Source organism: Amblyomma maculatum, chromosome 5, assembly GCF_055883805.1.
Source record: "Amblyomma maculatum isolate TAMU_Amacu chromosome 5, ASM5588380v1, whole genome shotgun sequence".
Taxonomy (NCBI): domain Eukaryota; kingdom Metazoa; phylum Arthropoda; class Arachnida; order Ixodida; family Ixodidae; genus Amblyomma; species Amblyomma maculatum.
This window is the reverse complement of record NC_139348.1, coordinates 38,887,476-38,911,217: the sequence shown is the minus strand read 5'-3', so window position 1 is coordinate 38,911,217 and position 23,742 is coordinate 38,887,476. Positions and strand designations below refer to the sequence as shown.

At 50.0% G+C, this 23,742-nt stretch overlaps 1 protein-coding gene across 1 annotated transcript; it reads right to left on the bottom strand.

The window, feature by feature from the left end:
- Positions 1-16,174: 16,174 nt before the first annotated feature.
- On the bottom strand, positions 16,175-23,557 carry LOC146188087 (uncharacterized). Its single transcript, XM_084604992.1, has 2 exons — positions 23,008-23,557; positions 16,175-16,350 (listed from the first exon to the last, which is right to left on the bottom strand). Exons 1-2 carry the CDS (start codon positions 23,555-23,557, stop codon positions 16,175-16,177), a joined length of 726 nt encoding a protein of 241 aa, XP_084461118.1.
- Between the last annotated feature and the right edge of the window lie 185 nt (positions 23,558-23,742).

Genomic DNA, 23,742 nt, shown 5'->3' with positions numbered 1-23,742 from the left:
CGTGTGAAAGCGGTGGCCAATTCAGCGCCTGTCATGGCGCTGACCTTGATATTGACGGCAGCTGATGTGATCGCTCTCCTACATACCGCATCTTCTGTGGTCAACGTGTTCGTAGCCGGCGCGTAGTTGTTCATCGCGGCGGTCTCGACTTACGGTGTTGTTGTCGATAAACCTCCAGCGATAATGCTCTGTTCTTTAGAGCCAGAAGGATGGGACGTATCCTATGGCTCTCTTCGATTTTCGCTTATGCTACCCCTGCAAACTCATCCTCGCGCGGGGTGCTCGTTACATATTGGAGTGTCTTTGGTTCACTGTTGCGAGCGGTGGCTAATTCCGCGCCTATCGTGGTGCTGAGGTTGATGCTTGCGACAGATGCTGATACTTCTGTCCTACAAACAGGATCTGCAGCGGTCAAAGTAAGATCGCGGATCTCGCCGATCCCATCGCTCGCGCCCGCTGTCACTGAATCAACTGTGGCGCCTTGTTCTTGGTAAGCGTTCGCGCCTGTTCACCCGCATTTGCTGCATTTAACGCGTCAGGATCAGTTTGTAAACAAGCGGCAGCTTTAGGGTCTCCAATAGGGAACCCAAGCTCAAGTTTCGCCGCGCGATGGCAGCGCCGCATTCCTGGCATGGTGGCGAAATGTTAAACGATGGGACGTCGCCAGAGCAGACGCTCCGCTAGCTTCCTGTGCACTTTTGGCGAGCGAGTTGCGGCTGCCGGTTATTTAGCGATACAAAAACGTTTCCGCTGATGCGAAACGGAGGTACCAATTAGCATTGTGTCATGGGTAGCCAAAATAGTAGGCGAAGCGCCAAAAGACGAGGCTCACGTGTGGAACTTTGCAGATTTCATTGGAAGCGTTTCCACAAGACCTGTTTTCCAACCGCATGACAGCATTCTGAGAAGTCTCGCGTTCTTTGTGGAAACGAAAAGGGCCAATTTTCCCCGTCTCTATAAACTCAGAAATGTTCGACAGTTAACAAAGACGTCTTAGAGAGGCATCAAGAGTACAATGGTTTAACACTATATATACGAAGTGAAGAGGCTGGAAGATTACCCTGCTTTTCGCTCTGCGCGTGTCTTGCTTTGCCGATTTTCTGTGCTCTCTCCCTGCTTTGCGAGCGCACTGAAAGCAACTAAATCAACAGTTATCCAGCGTGCGACGTCCGCGATCGACAATGATGTGTGAATGTGCCCTACGACCAAGAAAATATCTAGGAACGAGGCCTTTTTTTTGGTGTGTGTGTGTGTGGGAGGGGGGGAACATGCTTGGCTGAGCCGCTTTTACAGATTTCCGCAAATTGGCCAAGAAATGAACCAACATTATTATTATTCATAACAAAAATATGTTGGAAGTGCAATACAAAAGCGATCCTAGTTATGGCTCGATTGACACTACTCGCACGGAGCACCCTGTTCGCGTCACAGGTTTCGTAAATGCAAACCAAATATAAATGAAGCACAACCATTTAGTAAGAACCGAATTAAAGCACGATTGTAGTGCAAGCTTAGATTTCACCTTCCTTCCGAGCCAGCGAGACGGTTATGTTGCGTGCAGCGCGCGGAGTACACATGTGCGTTTGAGACTGCTAGCGTTCGTGCCTTTGAAGAAACATCTCCTTCGGACTACAGCTTATTCTTCTACTGCAAGATTTGCTTTAGTAACGTCGTAATAATAAAAATGAAACTGTATATAGATCTCATGCTCCATGCCAAAGCGATGATCAACAAGCGAGCACCTTTATTTCAGAGTACTGATAATACTTCCGCAGTTTTTAAACATATTATAATGTAGCGTGGGCAACAGCAGCCGCTAGACGGCTGCTCATCGAGAGTCTCGTGCGCGGACTCGAAGAAGTGGCCCCGTGGCGTTCGATGAGAAGAAGCTGAAGTCGGCTGCAGTCACTCGGTGCTCTGGACCTGCTCTCCTGTACCTGCTAGATCAACCCCCTATTAAAAACGAACCTTCTGGTTACGGGCCTAAACGGCTGCGTGACAATATACGACAATGTAGTTACATAGCTGACTTACCTCGAGATAAACTTCCTAGGTTTTCGCTAACGTGGGAAACGCATTCACAATTAATATTTACTCATCGCCGTCTGTCGGCTGCTCTACAGTGCAGACGTGAATAAAAATTTTCTCGCCTATAATTACGTTTCCTCCATGGAAATACGCGGCAGGTTGTCCAATCATCAAGACGGAATGCAGGCGGCATGTCGCGATGCGCCTGCGGGGGCGCGTGAGGGCGCGTGCTCGTTCGAAAGAAAGCGCGCGGCGCACGTCGCGAAGGTAGAGGAGGAGGAAGAACATTTATTTCCGCCGAATATGGTGCAGCAGCCACCTACGTGTCCGCACGCAGGCGTCCCGGGAGGCAGTCTGTCACACCGCGGCCAGAGGACACCCGGCCTCGTCTAGAAGAGGTCTTCAGCCTCGGCCGCCAGGCGGACGGCGAATCGCTGTGTTTTTTCGTCGGAGCTTCTTAGCGTGGTCTCCCATTCATCGCTAGTTTTAATCGCGTTGCGCCCTGGGGCACGAACGCATCTCCATATTATATGATCTAATGTTGCCACGTGGCCGCAAAATTTACAAATTTCGGTTTCTGCACCGTCCCTCTTCCGCCCTCTGGCACCCGTCCAACTCCTCCACAGGGGCGAAAAAAATTTCGAGCTTGGAGTCTTCTCCAGTCGTACGATTCCTTTTTACTCAGGGATCTAACCGGTGGCGGATATATCCTCCGGTCTTTCTTCAAGTTGTCGGTTACATCCCTAAAGGTACCTATAAATTCTTTGGTTTTAGATGTTGTGGAGGCGTCCGCAGCACCCCGAGGTAGCGAGGAGCGGGTAGCATGTGGGCAGCCTCGTTGCCGGCGAGACCGGCGTGTGCTGGGGTCCAGATTATGGTCACGCTTTCGGCGAGAGACGACTCGTTCAGAAGTTTTGCAGCACGATTGCTGACTCTACCCTTGCTAAAATTTCTAACCGCCGCTTTGCTATCGCTGATGACGTGTTTCACGCCTGGTCGTGCAATGGCAATGGCTATTGCAATCTCCTCCGCCTCTACCGGCGGTAGATCTCGATTTCTTTCTATTCCTATGGCGACCGAGGTTACGTCGCCTTCTTTCCCGATCGCTGCATCGGTGTAGGCGACCGATCCCGGTGGGAGTTTGCCCAATTTGTTAGCGAGGTGCTTAGCTCTGCTTTTCCTCCTCCCCTCGTCGTGTACGGGGTGCATGTTCTTCGGTATGGGCGAGAAGTATAGATGCTTTCTGATTTCTCGATCTATGCTTTCTCTGACACTTTCGCCTTCCCCGGGCGCTAGTAGGTTTACCCAATCGAGGATTTGCCTACCCGCCGCCGTTCCTGCGAGTCGCTCTCTCTGGGACAGCCTGACCGCCGCAGCCAGCTCTTTCCACTCATTATGCAACCCCATTTTCTCTAGAATGTCGTTAGAAGTAGTTATGGGGAGTCCTAGAGCGCACTTCGTGTATCTCCTAATTATGGTGTTTAATTTGTGTTCTTCGGTCTTGTTGATATTTAGGAATGGAGTCGCGTAGCACATTCTGCTCGTGACAAAAGCTTGTACGAGTCTGAGTCTACTAGCCTCCGTGAGACCACTCCTTCTGTTGGACGTCTTCTTAAATACTTTGACTACGAGCTCCGCCTGATCTTTTAATTTCTTAATTAGGCTTTTGTTACTACCCCTGCGGTTGATATTCATACCTAATATTCTAATTTCATCTACTTTCCGGACTTCGTTTCCGTTGACTTTAATTTTGATATCTGGAGTTATCTTCCCACTACTGCTGGTCATTACCAGGAGCTCCGATTTTTCTGGCGAACAGCATAGACCTACGTCCTCTGCGTGATAGCTGATTATATCTGCTGCCTCTTGGAGCCTGGATGTGATGTACGAGTCGCTCCCTTCGCACATCCAGACGGTCACATCGTCCGCGTAAATGCTTAGTTTTAAGTCATCGAGATGTCCAAGCTTACTGGGGAGCTTCCTCATTACGATGTTAAAAAGGAAAGGTGAGAGCACAGCCCCCTGCGGAGTGCCTCTGTTACCCAGCGGGAACTCCTCCGAACATAAGCCCTGAAAGCTGATGATCGCCGTCCTGTCTCGCAGGAATGATCTAATGTAGTTGTAGGTTCTTTCGCCTACTCTAAGCTCAGCGAGCCCGTCGAGAATGGCGTCGTGACTGACGTTATCAAAAGCTTTTTTAAGGTCTAAGCCTAGAATAGCTTTCGTATTTTTTTTCCTGAAGTCTCTGACAACATCGTTATGTAGTCTGAGCATGGTATCTTGCGTACAAAGGCCGGGCCTGAATTCGACCAATTCAGCCGGCCACGCATCATTCTCTTCGGTGTATTTGGTTAGCCTCCTCTGAATAACTTTCTCAAGTAGTTTGCCTACGCAGGATGTTAGTGATATTGGGCGGAGATTCTCCAAGCCCGGTGGTTTTCCCTGCTTGTGGATTAGGGTGATCTTAGCCCTCTTCCACTCTTGGGGTACTTGACCACTCTCCCACACCTGATTTAAATATTTGGTTAGGGCATTTATCGATTCGTCGTCCAGATTTGCGAGCATCTTGTTATTAACGAGGTCCGGCCTGGGGGCCGAGCATCTTTTTAGGCCGTGCAGCTCCGCTCTGACTTCTGCCACTGTTATGGACGCGTCAAGCTCGCTGTTCGCCGGTCCGTTGTAATCTCTGTAATGCGCTGTGGCGGGGGGAGTTACGTACATGGAATTGAGCTTGTCAATGAACTGTTTGTCCGCACCCTTAAAGTTATACCTCGCCTTGACCTGTTCTATATTGGCGACCGTTTTGGACTTAGTCGGGTCTATCAGGAACCTGAGCAGTTGCCACGTCTTGGCCCCATTCATGGTGCCCTCCATCTCGTCGCATTTGTTATCCCAACGTTGCGACTCGAGTTTCCGGGCGTATTTTTCTATTTCGACGTTGTGTCTGGCTATCTCTCTTCTGAGATTGCGGTTCCACTTTTGCTTTTTTAGCTTCTTCGTTAGCTCTTCTTTCTTTTTGAACATGCCGAATAGCCTGCTATCCATTGCCTCAGGCAGAGCTTCGCCTTTAATTTCTTCGGTGGCCTCGTTGACATGGGTAATTAATTGGGTGGCCCAATTTTGAATGCACTCTATATCTCCAATTTCTTCCCGTTCTCTGATCTGTCTGAATTTATCCCAATCCACTTGGGTTTCCGTCCGACACACAGCGCGCTTAACGCTCACTTTCCTACTTAGTTCTACCTCTAGCACGTAGTGGTCGCTACCTAGATCCTGATGCTTGTTCGTCCACTTGACTATGCCAGTTCTATGGCAGAAAGTCAAGTCCGGGTTTGTGTCCGCTGACACACTGTTGCCCACCCTCGTCGGGCATCTAATGTCGTTAGCGATGTAGAGGTTTGACTCAGTGATATCTTCCAACAGCGTTTGACCCTTCGGGCTGCTGGTCGTGTAACCCCATTCTCGATGTCTGGCATTAAAATCGCCGGCTATTATTAGTGGGTTCTTACCTGCCAGGCTAATCGCTCTCTTAAATATCGGGCCAAACCTCGCCTTCATGCACTTCGGGGAGCTGTACACATTGAGAAGAAATATGCTGCCTCTGTTCTTTTTACCGGTCAGGATTTCCACAAAGACCGTTTCGGTCTCCCTGTTACCTACTTCGTGCTCGACAACGGCGACGTTGTTTTTGACGTACGTCACGACCTGTGTTTTACTTCCCTTCCCGCTATCGTAGCTTTTGTACCCCGAAAGCTTCCATACACCTCGCGTTTCCTGCAGAACCATTGCCAAAGGCTGTGTGTTCTGGCTAGCTACGTACTGTTGCAAGAGCCATCGCTTCATTGACAACGACCGGCAATTCCATTGCCAAATTTTAGACGTTTTGGGATCCATTATGATTTTGATATTGTATACCCGATGCGTTGCAAAGGGCTTGAAGCATCTTTTCTAGCACTCCAAATCTCGCCTCAAGTTTCTTATTCAGGTTCAATTCGAAGTCTATGATTTCATCCTTGACTAATTTTCTAAAAGCCACGTGCTTTCAGGCTTGTCCAATTACACTAGTGTCGTCTGATTTACGTTTCGCGGGTCTAGCCTGATCGATATTCATTTCATTTGAGTCGTCACTGTCCCTGCCACAATTGCTCTCGCTTGCCCCACCGGGGCCCCGTATGACGGGCGGCCTGAGCATCGGAGGTGCCGGTGCAGGTGTAGCTTTTACCTCTTTTAACTCTTTAATTACCTCTACTAGGGATTTGAGGGTTTCTTTAATCTCTTTGATGTCTTCTTTAATGATTCTGATTTCTTTGCTATGCTCGGCTTGAGTCTGTTGTAATTCCGAAAGTTCCAAGTTTTTTTCTATGGAGACCCCGCTAGCGAAGCTGACCGACTTACCGCCTGCGTTAACTTCCTCATTCGTCTTTGCTTGTCCGGCCGGCGTCTCCCCGGGCTTCGGCCAGTGCTTCTTGTCGTCCTTGGGTGGCGGTGGTTGTGGCGGCCCCCTGTTCTTGCTCTTGGATCTGGGCTCATCTCTGGTGACGGATTCGCTGGAGTCTCTCGCACGGCCCGTTGTGCCCGCGGCGTCGCCTCTTCCTCTCGATCTGCCCCGGGTTTTCGTTGGCTCTTGCTGCTTGTTTTGAGCCTGGGTGGCTTCTTTCTCTGCTTGTCGGACTTTGAGAATGTGCGGGGTCCGGTACATGCTTCTGCAGCGGTTGTGCCCCAGGGGGTGGCAGCCGCCGCACAGTAGGCATTGCGGCTCGCAATTTTGTTCGTGCCCCTCCGGTGGATTAAGCATTCTGCACCCTCGGCATCGAGGGCTGGTGGGGTCCGGGCAGACGTCCGACCGATGTCCTAGGTTGCCGCATGCGTAGCACAAATCTAATTTCTTTTTGTAGAGGTTGCACCGCTATAGCAATCCGTTGAACCACACCTCTCTCGGGACTTCTTGGTCTTCGAAAATGATGAGCACGGTTTTAGACTTTTTTCCCGAGCCTCCTCGCTCCAATGTAGCCAGGGTTATCTCTGAGCCCCTACCGAATTTCCTCCTCCGTGACGTCCAGCGGAACGTCGTATATGACGCCCTTGCCGCCCTCCGGCATGGCCGCGTGAGCAGTTGCGTCTATCTCAACTGGCCCGATTTTTATGGTCGTAATTTGCTCGTACCGCTTCGCCCTGCCGAGCTCCGGGGTCATAATTAGTAGGGACTGATTCTTCGGGTTGGCGATGAATCTGTCTTCCCCGTTCAGGTTGAGGCCTGCAGCCGTAACCACGACCTGGCGCAGCTTCGGTCCCGCTTTCCTTGTCAGCTGATCGGCGCCGCCGTGCGGTCGCAGCACTACGCGGAACATCTCCTTCGGTATTTTCGATCTGACCGTGCCTACGGATCTCTCGGCGAGTGACTTTCCTATCGCTTTTTGCCGCGATTTGGCGGCCTCGGTCCCTTCGCTCCCATTCACGGGTGCCTCCTTCCTCGCTTGGGACGCTGCGTCGCATTCCTTCACATATCTGCCTCCTTGTCGGCGGAACCATGAATTTTCTTCTAAGGCCTCAACCGCCTCCATATTTCCGTCCTTACTAGTGTCAGAGTTCGGCTGGTAGCTCTGATTTTCCTCGCCCTGCCAGTCCATGCCGTCCACGCTCCGAGGGTCTTCCCTCGAGGGCGGCTAGGCCGGACGCAAGGCTCGGACGCTAGGCTCGGACGCTAGGCTTAACTTGGCGGCGTTGTTGCTCCGAACTTCAAAGTATCGTAAAGACCAAATTGGTGGTCCCACCTTTTAAAGAGTTGGTTCCACTTGATCCTCGGGACTTCCGAAAATCGGTCCGAAGTGAGATGTTTCTGGATGCACCCAAAAGCCGCCGAAAAAGGCCATTAACAGCAGAGCTCGACGTGGCAGCGTCTTCACTCCTCGGCGCCCCCTGGCGGAATCCCTCGCGAAGGTAGAGTGTGTTAGATGGGTCCTTTTAGTACACTCTAGCGAAGGCAACGAGCCGAGCCGGCGGCGTCAAAATGTGTGTGTTTCTGCCACAGAGCCGCCCAGCGATGCTTTGAGAGACCATTACCTCGTCTACCGCGGGTTTGAGTTCGGTCTCCTAAAGTCATTATCAAGGGGCTTTACGGTCTCCTGCTGCCGCGCGCCACCCGGTGCACCTTGCTGAACGCTGACGTCTTGAGCGCACGCGGGCACTTCTATCGCTACGGCTTCCGCAGTAGTTTTGGCATTGTTTACTTTCTTAGCCGGCGACGCGCCGTTCATGCCAACTAAATTGCTCGCTCCGGCGAAGGTCGGCACGTCTCCGCTGGCGTAGTGCGGGTCAGTGTCAGCCGGCAAGGCCGCTTCGTCACCTGACACGCTCACTTCGAGTACTGGGGGGGGGGGGGGGATTCTGTAACGCTCTCAATACAAAACCAGTCTCAAACCGCTCAACTTGCCCTGCTCCTATTGGTCGGCGGCCATGTTGAAATTTTGCGTCATCACTGATCTCACCGGTGACTGCGGTTACGTCATCAACAAGACTAAAGTGGTGACGTTGCCCATGAGCTGAATATTCACTGAAATTGTGAGCGAAACGAGGCAACCCCAAAACCAGTCAACTGAGTAGAGCGAAAATGGCGGCTGTGTTACTTGCGTTGCGCTAGCTGTGTGACAGTTGTGTCGGTGTGATCCACGGCGTAGGAAGGAGGACGAAGTCGCGTTTGCCGTACCGGACTAGTTGTTCCGACTCTGTTCAACTCGGAAACCAGCAGAAAGTGGAGTGACTGTGCGGCGATTGCCGACGAACATCGATGAACGAGGGCTTACGCAGCTCACGGATGAGTGCGCAGCCACTGCGGCTGCATGCGCACCGCGTTTTTTTGCTATCGGGGGCTACCAGCTTGCGTCGGGAACGTAACATCGTTTGCTTCGTATAGGCATCGATCAGCAGGTGCGTGCGCTGAAAGCGGAAGCCATCGGGCGGAACGCTGATTGTCGTCAAGGCGCCGCGTTGCGATATGGAAAGAAGTCGCTAGGCAAGGGGTTCTACGTTGTGAACATCACAGTAGTGAGTAAATTTTGGTTTTGACTGTGTGTATTTGGCTACGAGTTCGAAACGTCATTGTAAACTTGTATTATGCCTATTTTATTACAGATCTGTGACGCGAACATACGCACTTTTGACCCTCGCTGTCCCGTGGGACCAAGGACTCCAAACAACGCGTTCGTCTAGCGGTACTCCTGCGCGCCGAAAGGTGGACGAAGGCCTGCTAAACGCCTGCGGCTTTTTCTTGGGTAAGCTGTAAAAACCCGCGTCGGTAATCGAACGATAGTGATTATATGCATTAATATGTGCAATCGACCACTTGCTGTAAGTTGGCTTCTCTGCAAGTCTTAATTTCTAAACAAAAGGACTCGTTCCCCGTCGCAATGTTAAGAAACGAACAGAGGAAAGATCTTTCTTTCCAGCTGTTGTCTTCGAGATTACCCAGCGGCACCAGACGAAAGTTCAATACCTATATATACCTCAAAATACAGTACGAAGCGACTAGGGATTGTAGTGCCTTGCCCCATTCGCAACGCTCCCTCCCTACGACACGTTCGCTACTCGAAAGTGAGTACGCTGCAGAAAGCGCCTGCTTCTTTTCGTTTCAGCAAGAACTAGAAGAGTGTTGTGTGATAACGAGACCTTTTGGTTGGAATACGAGCCTTACAGAGAAACTGACTTTTATTCCGGCGAGTGATTGATTGTCTGAATTCGCTGAAGCTGCATGCATAAGACGGCCTAGTTATGCATATGAATGCTTGTTAAAGTACAAATTTAGTGTTATGGCAGCAAAAACCAAATATTCAATGTTTGAAATCTCTTTACTGCCTAAGAAACCGTAGCGCTTGTGTTGTGCAGGTAATCTTAACACATTTTTGTTTATATCACTGTGAAGCTACAAGGCTACCCTTACAATGATGCTTGCTTGGACAGCCCTGTGACACGTTGCCAACGTTCCTGTGAATGTTTACCACCTCACTGTGGGCTAGTTGGTATGGATCTTTGATTGTATACTAGAACATGCAAAAGGCAGACTTAAGTGGATGTCATTGTTTGGTTATGCAGGAGACAGTGACTACCCACTGGAGTCATGGCTGCTTACACCAATGCCAAGTCATCCCAGACCCAACTTGCTGTCCCTTCTCTGCTATCACCTTGCAGCCTGGCACAGTTGGCTGTGGTCACTAGCTGTGTGGTAAACATGCTTAAACCCAAAAGCGTAGCGTTACAGCAAGGTAATAAATAACCATGACACTTATTGGAATCACAAAATGGCATTAAGATGTTTTACTGCCACATATATCCCAGTAGAAGCACTTATTTCTTGGCCGCTGTATTTCACTCGAGTGTTTTTATTGAGAAAGAAACATCATACATACCAACACACTTAGGTACCTTGATGAACAATGACAATACAACATTTACATGTATATTGCAGAATAATTATTGGGCTCAAAGAAGCCGCTCCCTTTCAACATATTGAAGCTACCTATACAAATAGGTACTGTATGCATGGTGCAGTGTGCAAAACTCTTACATATCAGAGGTAAAAATGCCAGCTGGATGGTATACTACTAGATATCTTGCTCGCAGTGCTAAATGCTGTAACAGCTGTTAGGAGAATGGTGTACAAATACTAGGCTGCAGTGCCGACAATGATTGCTGAATGATTACAAAATCGTAGTGAAAATAAAATAAGCATCAGACATACATTGTTAAGGAAATGTGTGAGCAGACGTTATGTACACTAATAAAACGTGTAAAACTGCAAGGGGACTGCTGAGCAGCTTGAAGACAGTAGAGGCAGCTAAAACATGAGCATTCAAAAATATTTTACACCATAAACATGGTAGAACGAGAGAAATAAGATGGCTACGCAATACAAAACTGCACTAAACAAGGGTTCAGGAGGAACCTTGGTTTGCTAGCCAAAATCTAAATGTGGGCTCGGCTTGCAAACTGAGGCTCCCCTCAACCTTTGTTCAGCGCTCTTTCATGAACCATAAACATGTGATAAGCAACCCTTTACATAACTGTCACCTACTTTTGACCTTGGAATTTATTTTCCAAGTCATTTTCAACAAATAATCAGAAAAAACATCTTTTGTGCAAACTGGCCTTTCAATTGAAATGGTTTGTACATAATGCACACAACATGGAAATGTTATAGAATGAGGAATGTGTGTAAAATGAACATCTTTTTGAAACACTACACAGACTCCATGATGGCACTTCAAAACTAGCACACATTCTTCGCCTTCAAGGTAATCTGCACACCTCACTGGTGGGCCCCTTGTTTATAGTAAGACTAGGGAAATTAAGCAGATTCACCAGCTCGCCTCCGGCATCGCGCACCAAGCTTGCGTCATGTGTTTGCCTTTCCCGTCAAAAAAAAGGGGGGGGGGGGCGCATACCGTTCAACATGAACAGACACTGACAACGTTCCAACAATTTGCGCGAAATACAACATACTACACCTCTTGTCGAGACCTGGCTGAACAAGCTCGTCCTCTCCTCGTAAATAAAAAATAAAATATAAATATTTATTCTGCTGAGGAACTGCATTACAACTAACTACATCAAGCATAAGGAGATGTGTTTTAGGAATTGCAATTAAATTCGCTCCTCAGTAAGGTTTTGTCTCCGCGAGGGCACGCTGATCGCGTCAAAGAGTGCACATGGCGGCTTGCCAGAAAACAGCTGATTCCTCGGCTAGTTGCTATTTTTCGTGCGTCGCCTGAAATCGAGGTCCTGTGCGGATGTCGTGAGCAGCTGGAAAAATCTGATTGAAAACAATGAAGGCTACGAACCTGCGGTGATCAGCGTGGTGAAAGCGTTAGACATTAAAATCGACTAAGTCATCAGCTTACTGAAGAGTGTCAGCGTTGTCAAACAGTGTTTACTATCGATGGCAAGAGCGACGAGTGGGAGGTATGTGGTCTGCTGCTCTTTTTGTTTAAAAGAAAATACAAGAAGACCATAAAGGCTACACTACTGTGTCTGCCGACAGAGGAACGTTTGCACTTGCAGTAAGGCAGGTGGCAGCTACTATGCAAGAGTTGGCAATTTCACTGCGGGAAACGAGATCCGACACACGACCCTCCAACACGGCCTCCTCGTGCAAGCCACGGTGACAGTCACTCCTGTGCTTCGCAGTCAGTTGACTTCGGCCACATCGGGCTCCGTTCTCGATATTCCGTTGATGTTTTGATGTTGATTGTTTAGTCTATATAAGGTACACAAACTCTGATGTTAATGCTTCCTTTGGTGTGTTCAGATAAAGAAAATACGTTATTCAGAAATTTGTTATAATGACCGAGGAGAGGACGAGCTTGTTCAGCCAGGTCTGGACAGGGATGTGTAGTATGTTGTATTTCGCGCAGCAGGCTGTGTTTGTTAGTGGCACATTGTTGGAACGTTGTCAGTGTCTGTTCATGTTGAACGGTATCCCCCCCTTTCGACGGGAAAGGCAAACACATGAGGCAAGCTTGGTGCGCGATGCCGGAGGCGAGCTGGTGAATCTGCGTAATTTCCCTAGTCTTATTATAAACAAGGTGCCCACCACTGAGGTGTGCAGATAACCTTGAAGGCGAAGAATGTGTGCTAGTTTTGAAGTGCCATCATGGAGTCTGTGTAGTGTTTCAAAAAGATGTTCATTTTACACACATTCCTCATTTTATTAGCTTTCTATGTTGTGTGCATTATGTACAAACCATTTCAATTGAAAGGCCAGTTTGAACAAAAGATGCTTTTTCTGATTATTTGTTGAACAAGATTTGGAAAATAAATTCCAAGGTCAAAAGTAGGTGACAATTATGTTAATGGGTGCTTATCACATGTTTATGGTGTATGAAAGAGCGCTGAACAAGGGTTGAGGTGAGCCTCAGTTTGCAAGCCGAGCCAACATTTCGATTTTGGCTAGCAAACCAAGGTTCCTCCTCAACCCTTGTTTAGTGCTGTTTTGTATTGAGTAGCCATCTTATTTCTCTCGTTCTATCATGTTTACGGTGTAAAATATTTTTGAATGCTCATGCTTTAGCTGCCTCTACTGTCTTCAAGCTGCTCAGCAGTCCCCTTGCAGTTTCACACGTTTTATTAGTGTACATAACATCTGCTTACACGTTGCCTTACCAATGTATGTGCGAACTTATTTTATTTTCACTAAAATTTTGTAATCATTCAGCAATCATTGTGGGCACTGCAGCTTATTATTTGCACACCTTTCTCCTAACAGCTGTTACAGCATTTAGCACTGCGAACAAGATCTCTAGTAGTATACCAACCAGCTGGCATTTTTACCTCTGATATGTAAGCCTTTTGCACACTGCACCATGCATACAGTACTTATTTGTATAGGTAGCTTCAATATGTTGAAAGAGAGTGGTTTCTTCTTCCCAATAAGTATTCTGCAATATTGGTGTCAATGTTGTATGGTCATTGTACATCAAGGTAAGTGTGCTGGTATGTATGATGTCTCTTTCTCAATAAAAACACTCGAGTGAAATACAGCGGCCAAGAAATGAGTGCTTCTACTGGGATATATGTGGCAGTAAAACATCTTAATGCCATTTTCTGATTCCAATAAGTGTCATGGTTATTTATTACCTTGCTGTAACGCTACGCTTTTCGGCTTAAGCATGTTTGCCACACAGCTAGTGACCACAGCCAACTGTGCCAGGCTGCAAGGTGATAGCAGAGAAGGGACAGCAAGTTGGGTCTGGGATGACTCGGCATTGGTGTAAGCAGCCATGACTTCAGTGGGTAGTCACTGCCTCCTGCATAATCAAACAATGACATCCACTTCAGTCCGCCTTTTGCATGTTCTAGTATACAATCAAAGATCCATACCAACCAGACCACAGTGAAGTGATAAACATTCACAGGAATGTTGGCAACGTGTCACAGGGCTATCCAAGCAAGTATCATTGTAAGGACCGCCTTGTAGCTTCACAGTGATATAAACAAAACTGTGTTAAGATTACCTGCGCAACACAAGCACTACAGTTTCTTAGGCAGTAAATTGATTTCAAACATTGAGTATTTGGTTGCCGCTGCCATAACACTAAATTTGTACTGTGGGGCCCCACAGCCCCTTTTAGCGTTTCGAACCGCGCGCGCTTTTTTTTCTGTGTGTTGGTGTCCGCCCGGGCAGCGCGAGTAGGCATCAGCGAGCTGCCCGGAGCGAGGGCGGCATGTTATCGGCTCGAGACGGAGGGTAGATAAGCGCGTCGGAAGCATGGCTCGGGGCTTTTTCGCCGGGAGGCCGGCCACAGAAGGGTGGCGTGGCAGCGTCCCAAGCCGGCGGGATGTACACGGACGACGGAGCGGAGTCCTGCGAGGCAAAGACGGAAGCGGCGCCTACAAGAAAGCCTTAGGAGTGTTAGCGTGAGTGCTGCCACGCGAGTAGCAATGCTGTTGTACCGCAATCAACGCTTTGTACTCGCCCTATCCGCACGGCAGTGTGTTTTATGTTGTGGTGAAGCCCTGACCAATGTTTCGTTTTATTCTGCATAGTCCATTGTCGCGCACTTCGACGGCATGTTTCCAGCGCAGTTTTCACCAATGCTGTTCCTTTTCTATTTTATACTTTTCTGTTGATCCGGAATAAACCGGTGTTTTTAAGAAAGACTTGGTTTGCCCTCGTCGGGCGGACCCGTATTCTAGAAGGCGAAGCCTTCATTCGGCGCCCAACGTGCTTTCTGCTCGAGCTTTGGCTTGCCCGGCGAGTGTAGCAATTTGACGTTCATGCAGTTTCGTGCGTAGCGATGTCGGACTTGCCGGGTGCAAGCGCCCCCTTAACGGAGACAGTTCGGCCTCCCACACAGGGGGTTCCGGACATGAGCAATCAGAAGACAGGAAAAGCGAACCGTCGGACATTTGTAGCGGAATTCCCGGCTTCCTGTTGGAGCTACTTGAATCAAAGGCACATTTCAGAGAAATGGTAGGAAGCGAGGCAGTTTCGGTAACGCCCACTCCCTTGTATCGCGATAATCAGCTGCGGCTGAATTTGGCCGCACCAAGGTTTGAAGGATACGCCGACAAGAAATCTGTTTGCGATTTTCTTTATGAAATCGACGATTATCAGATGGCAATGGCAATTTCGGACAGCGCTCTGGTCACGCGTGTGCTTCCCGTAGCTTTGGTAGGTTCCGCAGCAACCTGGAGGCGTAGACAGCGGCCGCTCACAACAAAGCAGGATTTTATAGACAGTTTTCGAGAAGAGTTTTTGCCGCCTGACTATGACATCCGTACGAAAGACGAGCTTTGCACCAGGACGCAAGGCGAAAACGAGGGTTTGCTAGAGTTTTTACGCAGTTTTCAAGAGCTGCATGAGCGGGCAGATCCTGCAGTTCCGGAACCAGAGAAGGTGGCTCATGCTATACATCGGTGCCATCCAAGGTACCAACCATATCTCCGGCGTCGCCAGTTCGCGGACTTCGATGACATGGCTAGAGAAGCATCCCGCATCGAGGCATCTTTCCTGGCGGAGCTCCAGTACAAACCACCTCCCCCTGCAGAGACTTGCATTGATACGTCCTGTGCGTGGCCTGGATCATTGGCAGCACGCAGCCTGGAGACGTACGGGGGCTGGCGGCTTGCACGGAGTCACAAGCCCTGATGCGTCTACTCAGGTGACGAGCAGATTTCATGGGGTGACAGGTCAGACGGGGCCCCGTGTCTTCTTGCCATACGCAGGCGCTGGGACCCGTTGTGTGGCAGCAGTTGGGACACCCCACGTCGGAGCGCGCAAATCCCGGACATCACCTGCAGCGGCTGCCGGCTACCATTCACCTGTGGGTGCAGCGTGGGTGTCGCCACCGGGCGCAGCGTGGCCGTCACCTACGGGTGCAGAGTGGTTGTCTCCACCGGGTGCAGCGTTGACGTCACCTACGGGTGCAGCGTGGGTGTCACCACCGGGTGCAACGTTGGCATCACCTACGGGTGCAGCGTGGGTGTCACCACCGCGTGCAACGTTGACGTCACCACCGGGTGCCACGTTGACGTCACCTACGGGTGCAACGTGGGTGTCACCACCGGGTGCAACGTGGGATTCACTTTCGGGTGCAACGGTGTCACCATCAGGTGAGAAGTGGGTGTCGCCCCAGGGCACAACTTGTCTTACGGCTCACAGATTCAGGACAATGCAGGGGAGAATATTTTGGTCATCACACCATCCAGCGGCCAGGCCGCACAGACGTGGGCAACCACCGGGAGAGCGGATCCTGTCGCTACCTTTCCGGCCTGAACGGAACCAGGGGCCTTCGACCCAGGTGCCATTGATGCAGGTGCCATCATCACCACCTGCTATGCATGAGGCAGACCCCGAGAAACCCTACAAACACTCGGTGAGTGCAGTCCCGTCAACTTCTTTTGAGGAAAGCCAACCAGACAAGACCGCGCTGGTCTTAGTAAAAATGGCTGGACTGAAACTTCCAGCCCTTTTAGACACGGGGTCTACGGTGTCAGTCTTCGGCGATCAGGTGAAGCATTCCTGTGAGACAAAACGTGTCCGGTTGCGGAGTGTAAACACTAATCTTCGTATGGCGTCGACTCACATAGTACCCGCAACCTCAGCAGCCCGCCTAACAGTTACTATAAATGGTCGAAAGATTAGACAGCGTTTCTTACACCTTCCCGGGCTATCCTGGCCAGTCATACTAGGCCGTAACTTCATAGTGAAGGCAAGAATCGTGATGGATCTCAGTAAGGTAACCTACCGGTACGGCACAGGTACAGAAGCATTTCAGTTCAAGACCAAGGCCGCTGAGCTACAGTCACAATTGCTTGCCACGAACGGCCATTCGGCAAATATCACAGGAAGTGGTATTCTAACCGTTTTGAATTCCTTCACAGACTCACCAGCGGAAAAAAGCAGAATCGAGACAATGCTCAGGCCCTTTGCAGCAATGTTCACGGAGGCTCCGGGGAAGGCCAACGTACTAACCCACATGATCGACACCGGCGATGCTCGTCCTATCCGATTCAATCCAAGGCCCTTGAGTGTCCACAAGCGAGCGCTGCTGGATGGGGCCCTCGACGAAATGGTGGCTACCGGTGCGGTGAGACCATCAAAAAGCCCCTGGTCGTTTCCTGTTGTTCTCGCGCCTAAGAAGAATGGAACAGCACGGTTGTGTGTCGATTATCGACGTCTCAATGCTGTGACAGTGCCAGACTCTTACCCTTTCCCGACTGTTGACTCTGTCATGTACTCACTTGGGTCAGCAAATTTTTTTACAGCTCTTGACTGTTGTAGGGGATTTCTGCAAATCCCGATTGACCGCTGCGACATTGAGAAAACGGCTTTCACTTGCCACCGGGGACTGTTCGAATTCGTGCCATTGCCTTTCGGGTTGTGCAATTCACCTGCTACTTTTCAACGGGTAATGGATATTGTGCTCGGAGACGCTAAATGTAACTACGCTATGGCCTACATGGATGACGTAGTAGTGTTTTCAGAAAGCTCAGAAGAACACCTCCTTCATCTAACGAATGTCCTTCGACGAATGCAGAATGCGGACATCACCATTAACCCCGGCAAGGTTCAGTTGGTGACAAGCACAATCAACCTTCTTGGTTTCATTGTGGAACAGGGCACAGTTCGCCCGGATGAAGGGAAGCTTCAGGCCATTCTGCAGCTCCCATCACCCACCAACATAAAGAGCCTCCAGCGTTTCTTGGGCATGGTGGGATTCTACCGCCACTTTATCCCGAACTGCGCTGACCTGGTGCGACCCCTCCATCAGCTCCTCCGGAAGGGTGCCCGCTGGTCATGGACAGAAGCCGAGCAGGGATCATTCCGTTCACTGTCTGCAGCCATCGCGGATACTGCACGCCTGTGGCTTCCAGACCTTAACCGGCCATTCACGGTACAAACGGTTGCAAGTGAGTACGGAAAATTGGGGCGGTATTGCTTCAAGAACATCAAGGAAAGCTTTGCCCATTGGCATTTGCTAGTCATAAACTGACGGCACCAGAAAGGAACTATACTGTGACAGAGAAAGAGTGTCTCGCGATTGTGTTTGCCCTCAAGAAACTTGACATGTATTTGGATGGCGCAGAATTCACTATTCAGACCGACCACCAGGCCCTATCGTGGCTTTCAAGGTTGCAAAATCCAGCTGGCCGTCTAGCCCGCTGGTCACTCGCTCTCCAAAAGTATAATTACAGGGTAGAATACAGAAGAGGCACTTTCAACAAAGTGGCCGATGCCTTGTCACGAGCTCCACTTCCTGGTGAGGAAGAGCGAGCACCCGCGGTCCATGCTGTGACAGCTCCTGACGACACCTGGGGCACACTGGTGTCCCGTCAACAGCTCCTTGACGCTCAGCTCTCAGACGGCCAGTGCAACCAGATACGCCAAAACCTGAACAGCGCCAACCCTGCAGGGAGCCGGGCGCTTAACGGAAGCTACGACAGCTACGTGGAAGCAGAAGATGGCTTGATCCTGCGGTATATACCTGCTGCGGACACCGAGAGTGGTGAGTCCGCATTTCGTGTGGTCGTTCCTAAGGGCCTACGTAAGCATTTTCTAGAGTACTTCCACGATACACGCCTCGCAGGTCACAGCGATGGCAAGAAAACATATGACAAATTGTGTCGCGTTTCAACATGGCCCCGCATGAGAAGGGATGTCCTGAGGTTCGTCCGCACTTGTCATACTTGCCAGACCGCGAAGCAGAGGGGAGGGAAACCACCGGGCTTCATGCAACCTGTAGAGAGCCGATACCCATGGGAAATTGTAGCTTGCGACATAATGGGTCCTTATCCCAGATCAGTGAAAGGGAATCGCTACTTGTTAGTAATCACTGATCATTTCTCGAAATGGGTAGAATTGTATCCCCTGAGTAGGCTAGACTCGAAAATAATTTGGGATAAGCTACTAAAACATTCACTCGCTTTGGTTTCCCAGCTCAGCTTATAACTGATAATGCCACGTATTTCACCGGTGGGATATTCACTGCCACTTGCAAAGTTCTTGGCGTGCAGCCCAAAAAGAGTACGCCCTACCATCCTCAAGCAAACATTACAGAGCGAGTGAATCGAAATCTCAAGACTGTGATGGTGGCATTCACGGAGCCGCACAAGGACTGGGACGCTCGTATCCAGGAGATGGCCTTCGCCACAAGAACCACGGTAAACCGGTCAACAGGTTTTACGCCAGCGGCCATTCTCCTTGGTCACGAGCTCAGGTTCTCTATTGAGCATGCTCTGAATGGCTCTGATTTACCGGGTCTTAGCCATTCTAAATTTGCGCATGATCTTTCCAGCCGTTGGCCGAGACTCTGAAGGAGGCAAGGGAAAACTTGGACCTTGCCCGCCTGGAACACTGTAACCAGTACAACAAGGGAAGGCGACCCTTGGAGTTCACAGTCGGCGACAAAGTCCTTCGCCGCACGCACCCACTAAGTGATGCAGCAAAAGGGTTTGCTGCTTCTCTCGCACCACGATGGACTGGCGCTTACACGATAACAAAGCGCGTGTCTTGGCTTTCTTACCTTATTCGCCATGTGCAGGGTGGTCGAGAAGCCGGACCAGTCAACGTGGCCGATCTCCGAGCTTACCACGGCCGTCCACTAGCCACATAGTATCACTTGACCTAACAGGCACTACGGGTACCCACGCTCGGCGGATACCTCCAAGCATGCTCCCCGCCAGCAGCAGTACCAGTTCCGTCCTTATCCCGCGTTATTTTTGTTTTTACACATCGGGAGGTGTCCCGTCTTAAGAGGGGGGGAGTGTGGGGCCCCACAGCCCCTTTTAGCGTTTCAAACCGCGCGCGCTTTTTTTCTGTGTTGGTGTCCGCCCGGGCAGCGCGAGTACGCATGAGCGAGCTGCCCGGAGCGGGGGCGGTATATTATCGGCGCGAGACGGAGGGTAGATAAGCGCGTCGGAAGCACGGCTCGGGGCTTTTTCGCCGGGAGGCCGGCCACAGAAGGGCGGCGTGACAGCGTCCCTAGCCGGCGGGATGTACACGGACGACGGAGCGGAGTCCTGCGAGGCAAAGATGGAAGCGGCGCCTAAAAGAAAGCCTTAGGAGTATTAGCGTGAGTGCTGCCACGCGAGTAGCATTGCTTTTGTACTGCAATCAACGCTTTGTACTCGCCCTATCCGTGCCGCAGTGTGTTTTGTGTTGTCGCGGTGAAGCGCTGACCCATGTTCCGTTTTATTCTGCATAGTCCATTGTCGCGCACTTCGACGGCATGTTTCCAGCGCAGTTTTGACCAATGCTGTTTCTTTTCTATTTTATCCTTTTCTGTTGATCCGGAATAAACCGGTGTTTTTAAGAAAGACTTGGTTTTCACGCGTCGGGCGAGACCATCGCTCGCGGACCAGTATTCTAGAAGGCGAAGCCTTCAGTACTTTAACAAGCATTCATATGCATAACTAGCCCGTCTTATGCATGCAGCTTCAGCGAATTCAGACAATCGATCACTCGCCGGAATACAGGTCAGTTTCTCTGTAAAGCTCGTATTCCAACCAAAAGGTCTCGTTATCACACAACACTCTTCTAGTTATTTCTGAAACGAAAAGAAGCAGGCGCTTTTTGCAGCGTACTTACACTTTCGAGTAGCGAACGTGTCGTAGGGGGGGAGCGTAAAGAATGGGGGCAAGACACTACAATCCCTATTCCCTTCGTCCTGTATTCTGAGGTATATATAGGTATTGAACTTTCGTCAGGTGTCGCTGAGTAATCTCGAAGACAACAGCTGGAAAGGAAGATCTTTCCTCTGTTCGTTTCTTAACATTGCGAGGGGGAACGAGCCCTCTTGGTTAGAAAACAAGACTTGCAGAGAAGCCAACTTACAGCAAGTGGTCGTTTGCACATATTAATGCATATAATCAATATCTCTCGATAACCGACGCGGGTTTTTTACAGCTTACCCAAGAAAAAGTCGCAGGCGTTTAGCAGGCCTTCGTTCACCTTTCGGCGCGCAGGAGTCAGTCACTTCAGTCGTTCAGTCGTGTCCGACTCTTCGTGACCCTATTAACCATGTCACGCCACGCTTTCCGGTCTCTCACTATCTTCCTAACATCACATAACTTCATCTGCAGTGCCTCGAGGATGCCATCTAACCATCGCGTTCGCTGCCTACCCCTTCTCCGGCGACCCTCAACCTTTCCCAACATCAAATCTTTCTCCAGCGACTCCTCTCTTCTCATCAGATGACCAAAGTAGCTGAGCTTTAACTTTAAAATTTGACCCTCCAATGAGCAGTCAGGGTTTATGGTCGACAATATTGACTGATTTGATCTTCCGGCAGTCCAAGGAACTCTGAAGAGTCTTCGCCAGCACCACAATTCAAACACGTCAATTCTTCGGCGGTCAGCCTTTTTCACAGTCCAACTCTCGCATCCATACATCACAAATGGAAAGACCATAGCACGAGTTATACGGATCTTGGTTGGCAGACTAATGTCTCTGCTCTTTACTAGGCGGTCAAAGCTAACCATTCCTCTCGTTCCCAGAAGCAGGCGTCTCCTATTTTCATGGCTGCAGTCTCCTTCCGAGGTAATCTTGGAGCCCAAGAAGAGAAAATCTGTCACAGCTTCCACTTCTTGTCCCTTGATGCTCCAGGACTTGATAGGGCAAGACCCCATGATCTTTGTCTTTTTAATGTTCAGTTTAAGCACAAACTTCTCACTCACTTCTTGTACGCGCATCAGAAGTCTCTTGAGTTCCGCTTCACTTTCTGCCATTAAAGTGGTATCATCCGCATATCTAAGGTTGTTGATACGTTTTCCAGCAATCTTCACTCCAGCTGAAGACTCGTCCAGACCAGCCTTCCTCATGATGCACTCTGCATATAGGTTAAATAGGCAGGGCGACAGTATGCACTTGGTCCCACGGGGCAGCGAGGGTCAAAAGTGCGCATGTTCGCGTCGCCGATCTGTGATAAAATAGGCACAATACAAGTTTACAATGACGTTTCGAACTCGTAGCCAAACACACACAGTCAAAACCAAAATTTACTCACTACTGTGATGTTCACAACGTAGAACCCTTTGCCTAGCGACTTCTTTCCATATAGCACCCCGGCGCCTTGACGACAATCAGGGTTCCGCCCGATGGCTTCCGCTATCGGCGCACGCACCTGCTGATCGATGCCTATGCGATGCAAACGATGTTACGTTCCCGACGCAAGCTGGCTGCCCCCGATAGCAAAAAAACGCGGTGCGCATGCAGCCGCAGTGACTGCGCACTCGTCCGTGAGCTGCGTGAGCCCCCGTTTATCGATGTTCGTCGGCAATCGCCGCACAGTCACTCCACTTTCTGCTGGTTTTCGAGTTGGACAGAGTCGGAACAGCTAGTCCGGTACGTCAAACCCGTCTTCGTCCTCCCTCCTACGCCGTGGAGTTAGATGGACGACACTTCACAGAGGGTTTCTGCGTGGCCGCCCCTCGACCAGGCCTCAGGAAACAAGCCCCTCTTTATTGCAACATGACAAGTATATATACAGACGCCGAGTATCTCACGCATGCGCCCGGCATTGCAAACGTACACGTGCACTTGTTAAGATAGCTACTATCACACTAGTAGCGACAATGCCACATCATCCCCTTCCCTTTTGGAAAAGCGCAATTTATAAAACAGACGCACTTTAAAATACACAACAAATACAACAACTTCAAAGCAAACGGCTTGAATGGCATTCACACAAAAAATACACAAATACAACAACTTCAAAGCAAATGACCTGAAGGGCATTCAGAAATACCGTATCGTTCTGGCTTTTTTACTTTTCGACCAAAGCGTGTGACATATTCATCCCCAACCGCATTCGAAGAGGTATTCGGCGGTGTCTGCATCGGGTCACTAGGGACTGTTTGTGCATTTGAAACATCGTTTTCGTTCACCTCTAGACCATCTGGGACAGTTTGTATTAGGAACAGAGTTTCCGTTCTCCCCGAGACCACCTAGGCTAGACGGAAATTCATACGCCCCGTCAGAGTCCGAACCTCTTTCGGGCGCTTGCTTGATTAGCGCTCGCCTATTACGCTCAATCTGAACCCCGCTATCCAAAGCCACCATATACAAGCGTGGTCGCTTTGCACGATGAAGAACCACACCTTCTCTCCTGTAGTCCTTGACCCAAACCGAATCACCTGGCAGCAGCGGGAAAAGGTGACGGGCCGCATGCCGACGATCATAATTTTGCCGCTGACCTTCCCTGAAATCGGCATCTTTGTCCCGTGCTTCTTTGAGATTGGGCGTCTTGGGGGCCAACTTCTTTGGGTGGAGAGGCAAAGTAGTGCGAAGCCGCCGACCCATGAGTAGCTCTTCTGGCGTTTTGCCTAGGGGTCCCGGCGTGCCCCTGTACGCTAACAAAGCCCAATGCAAGTCATCCGATTTTAGCAACAGACCTTTCACAGTTTTTATCATTCTTTCTACCTCCCCGTTTGACTGTGGGCACCTAGGGCTACACGTCACATGTTTGGATCCATAATCGTTCGCGAACTGGTTGAACTCCTGGCTAACAAATTGAGCACCGTTATCGGTTAGCAGCATTTCCGGGATGCCGTGTGTCGAAAACACCTTCTTGGTATGATAAATAACTTGTGCTGTTAAGAGAGGTAGCCGACACAACTGCGGAAACCGAGGTAAGTAATCAACTATGAGCAAGTAGTTACAGCCTTTCACATGACAGATATTTGCCGCAACGCTTTGCCAAGGCCGGAAAGGCGTCTCAGTCG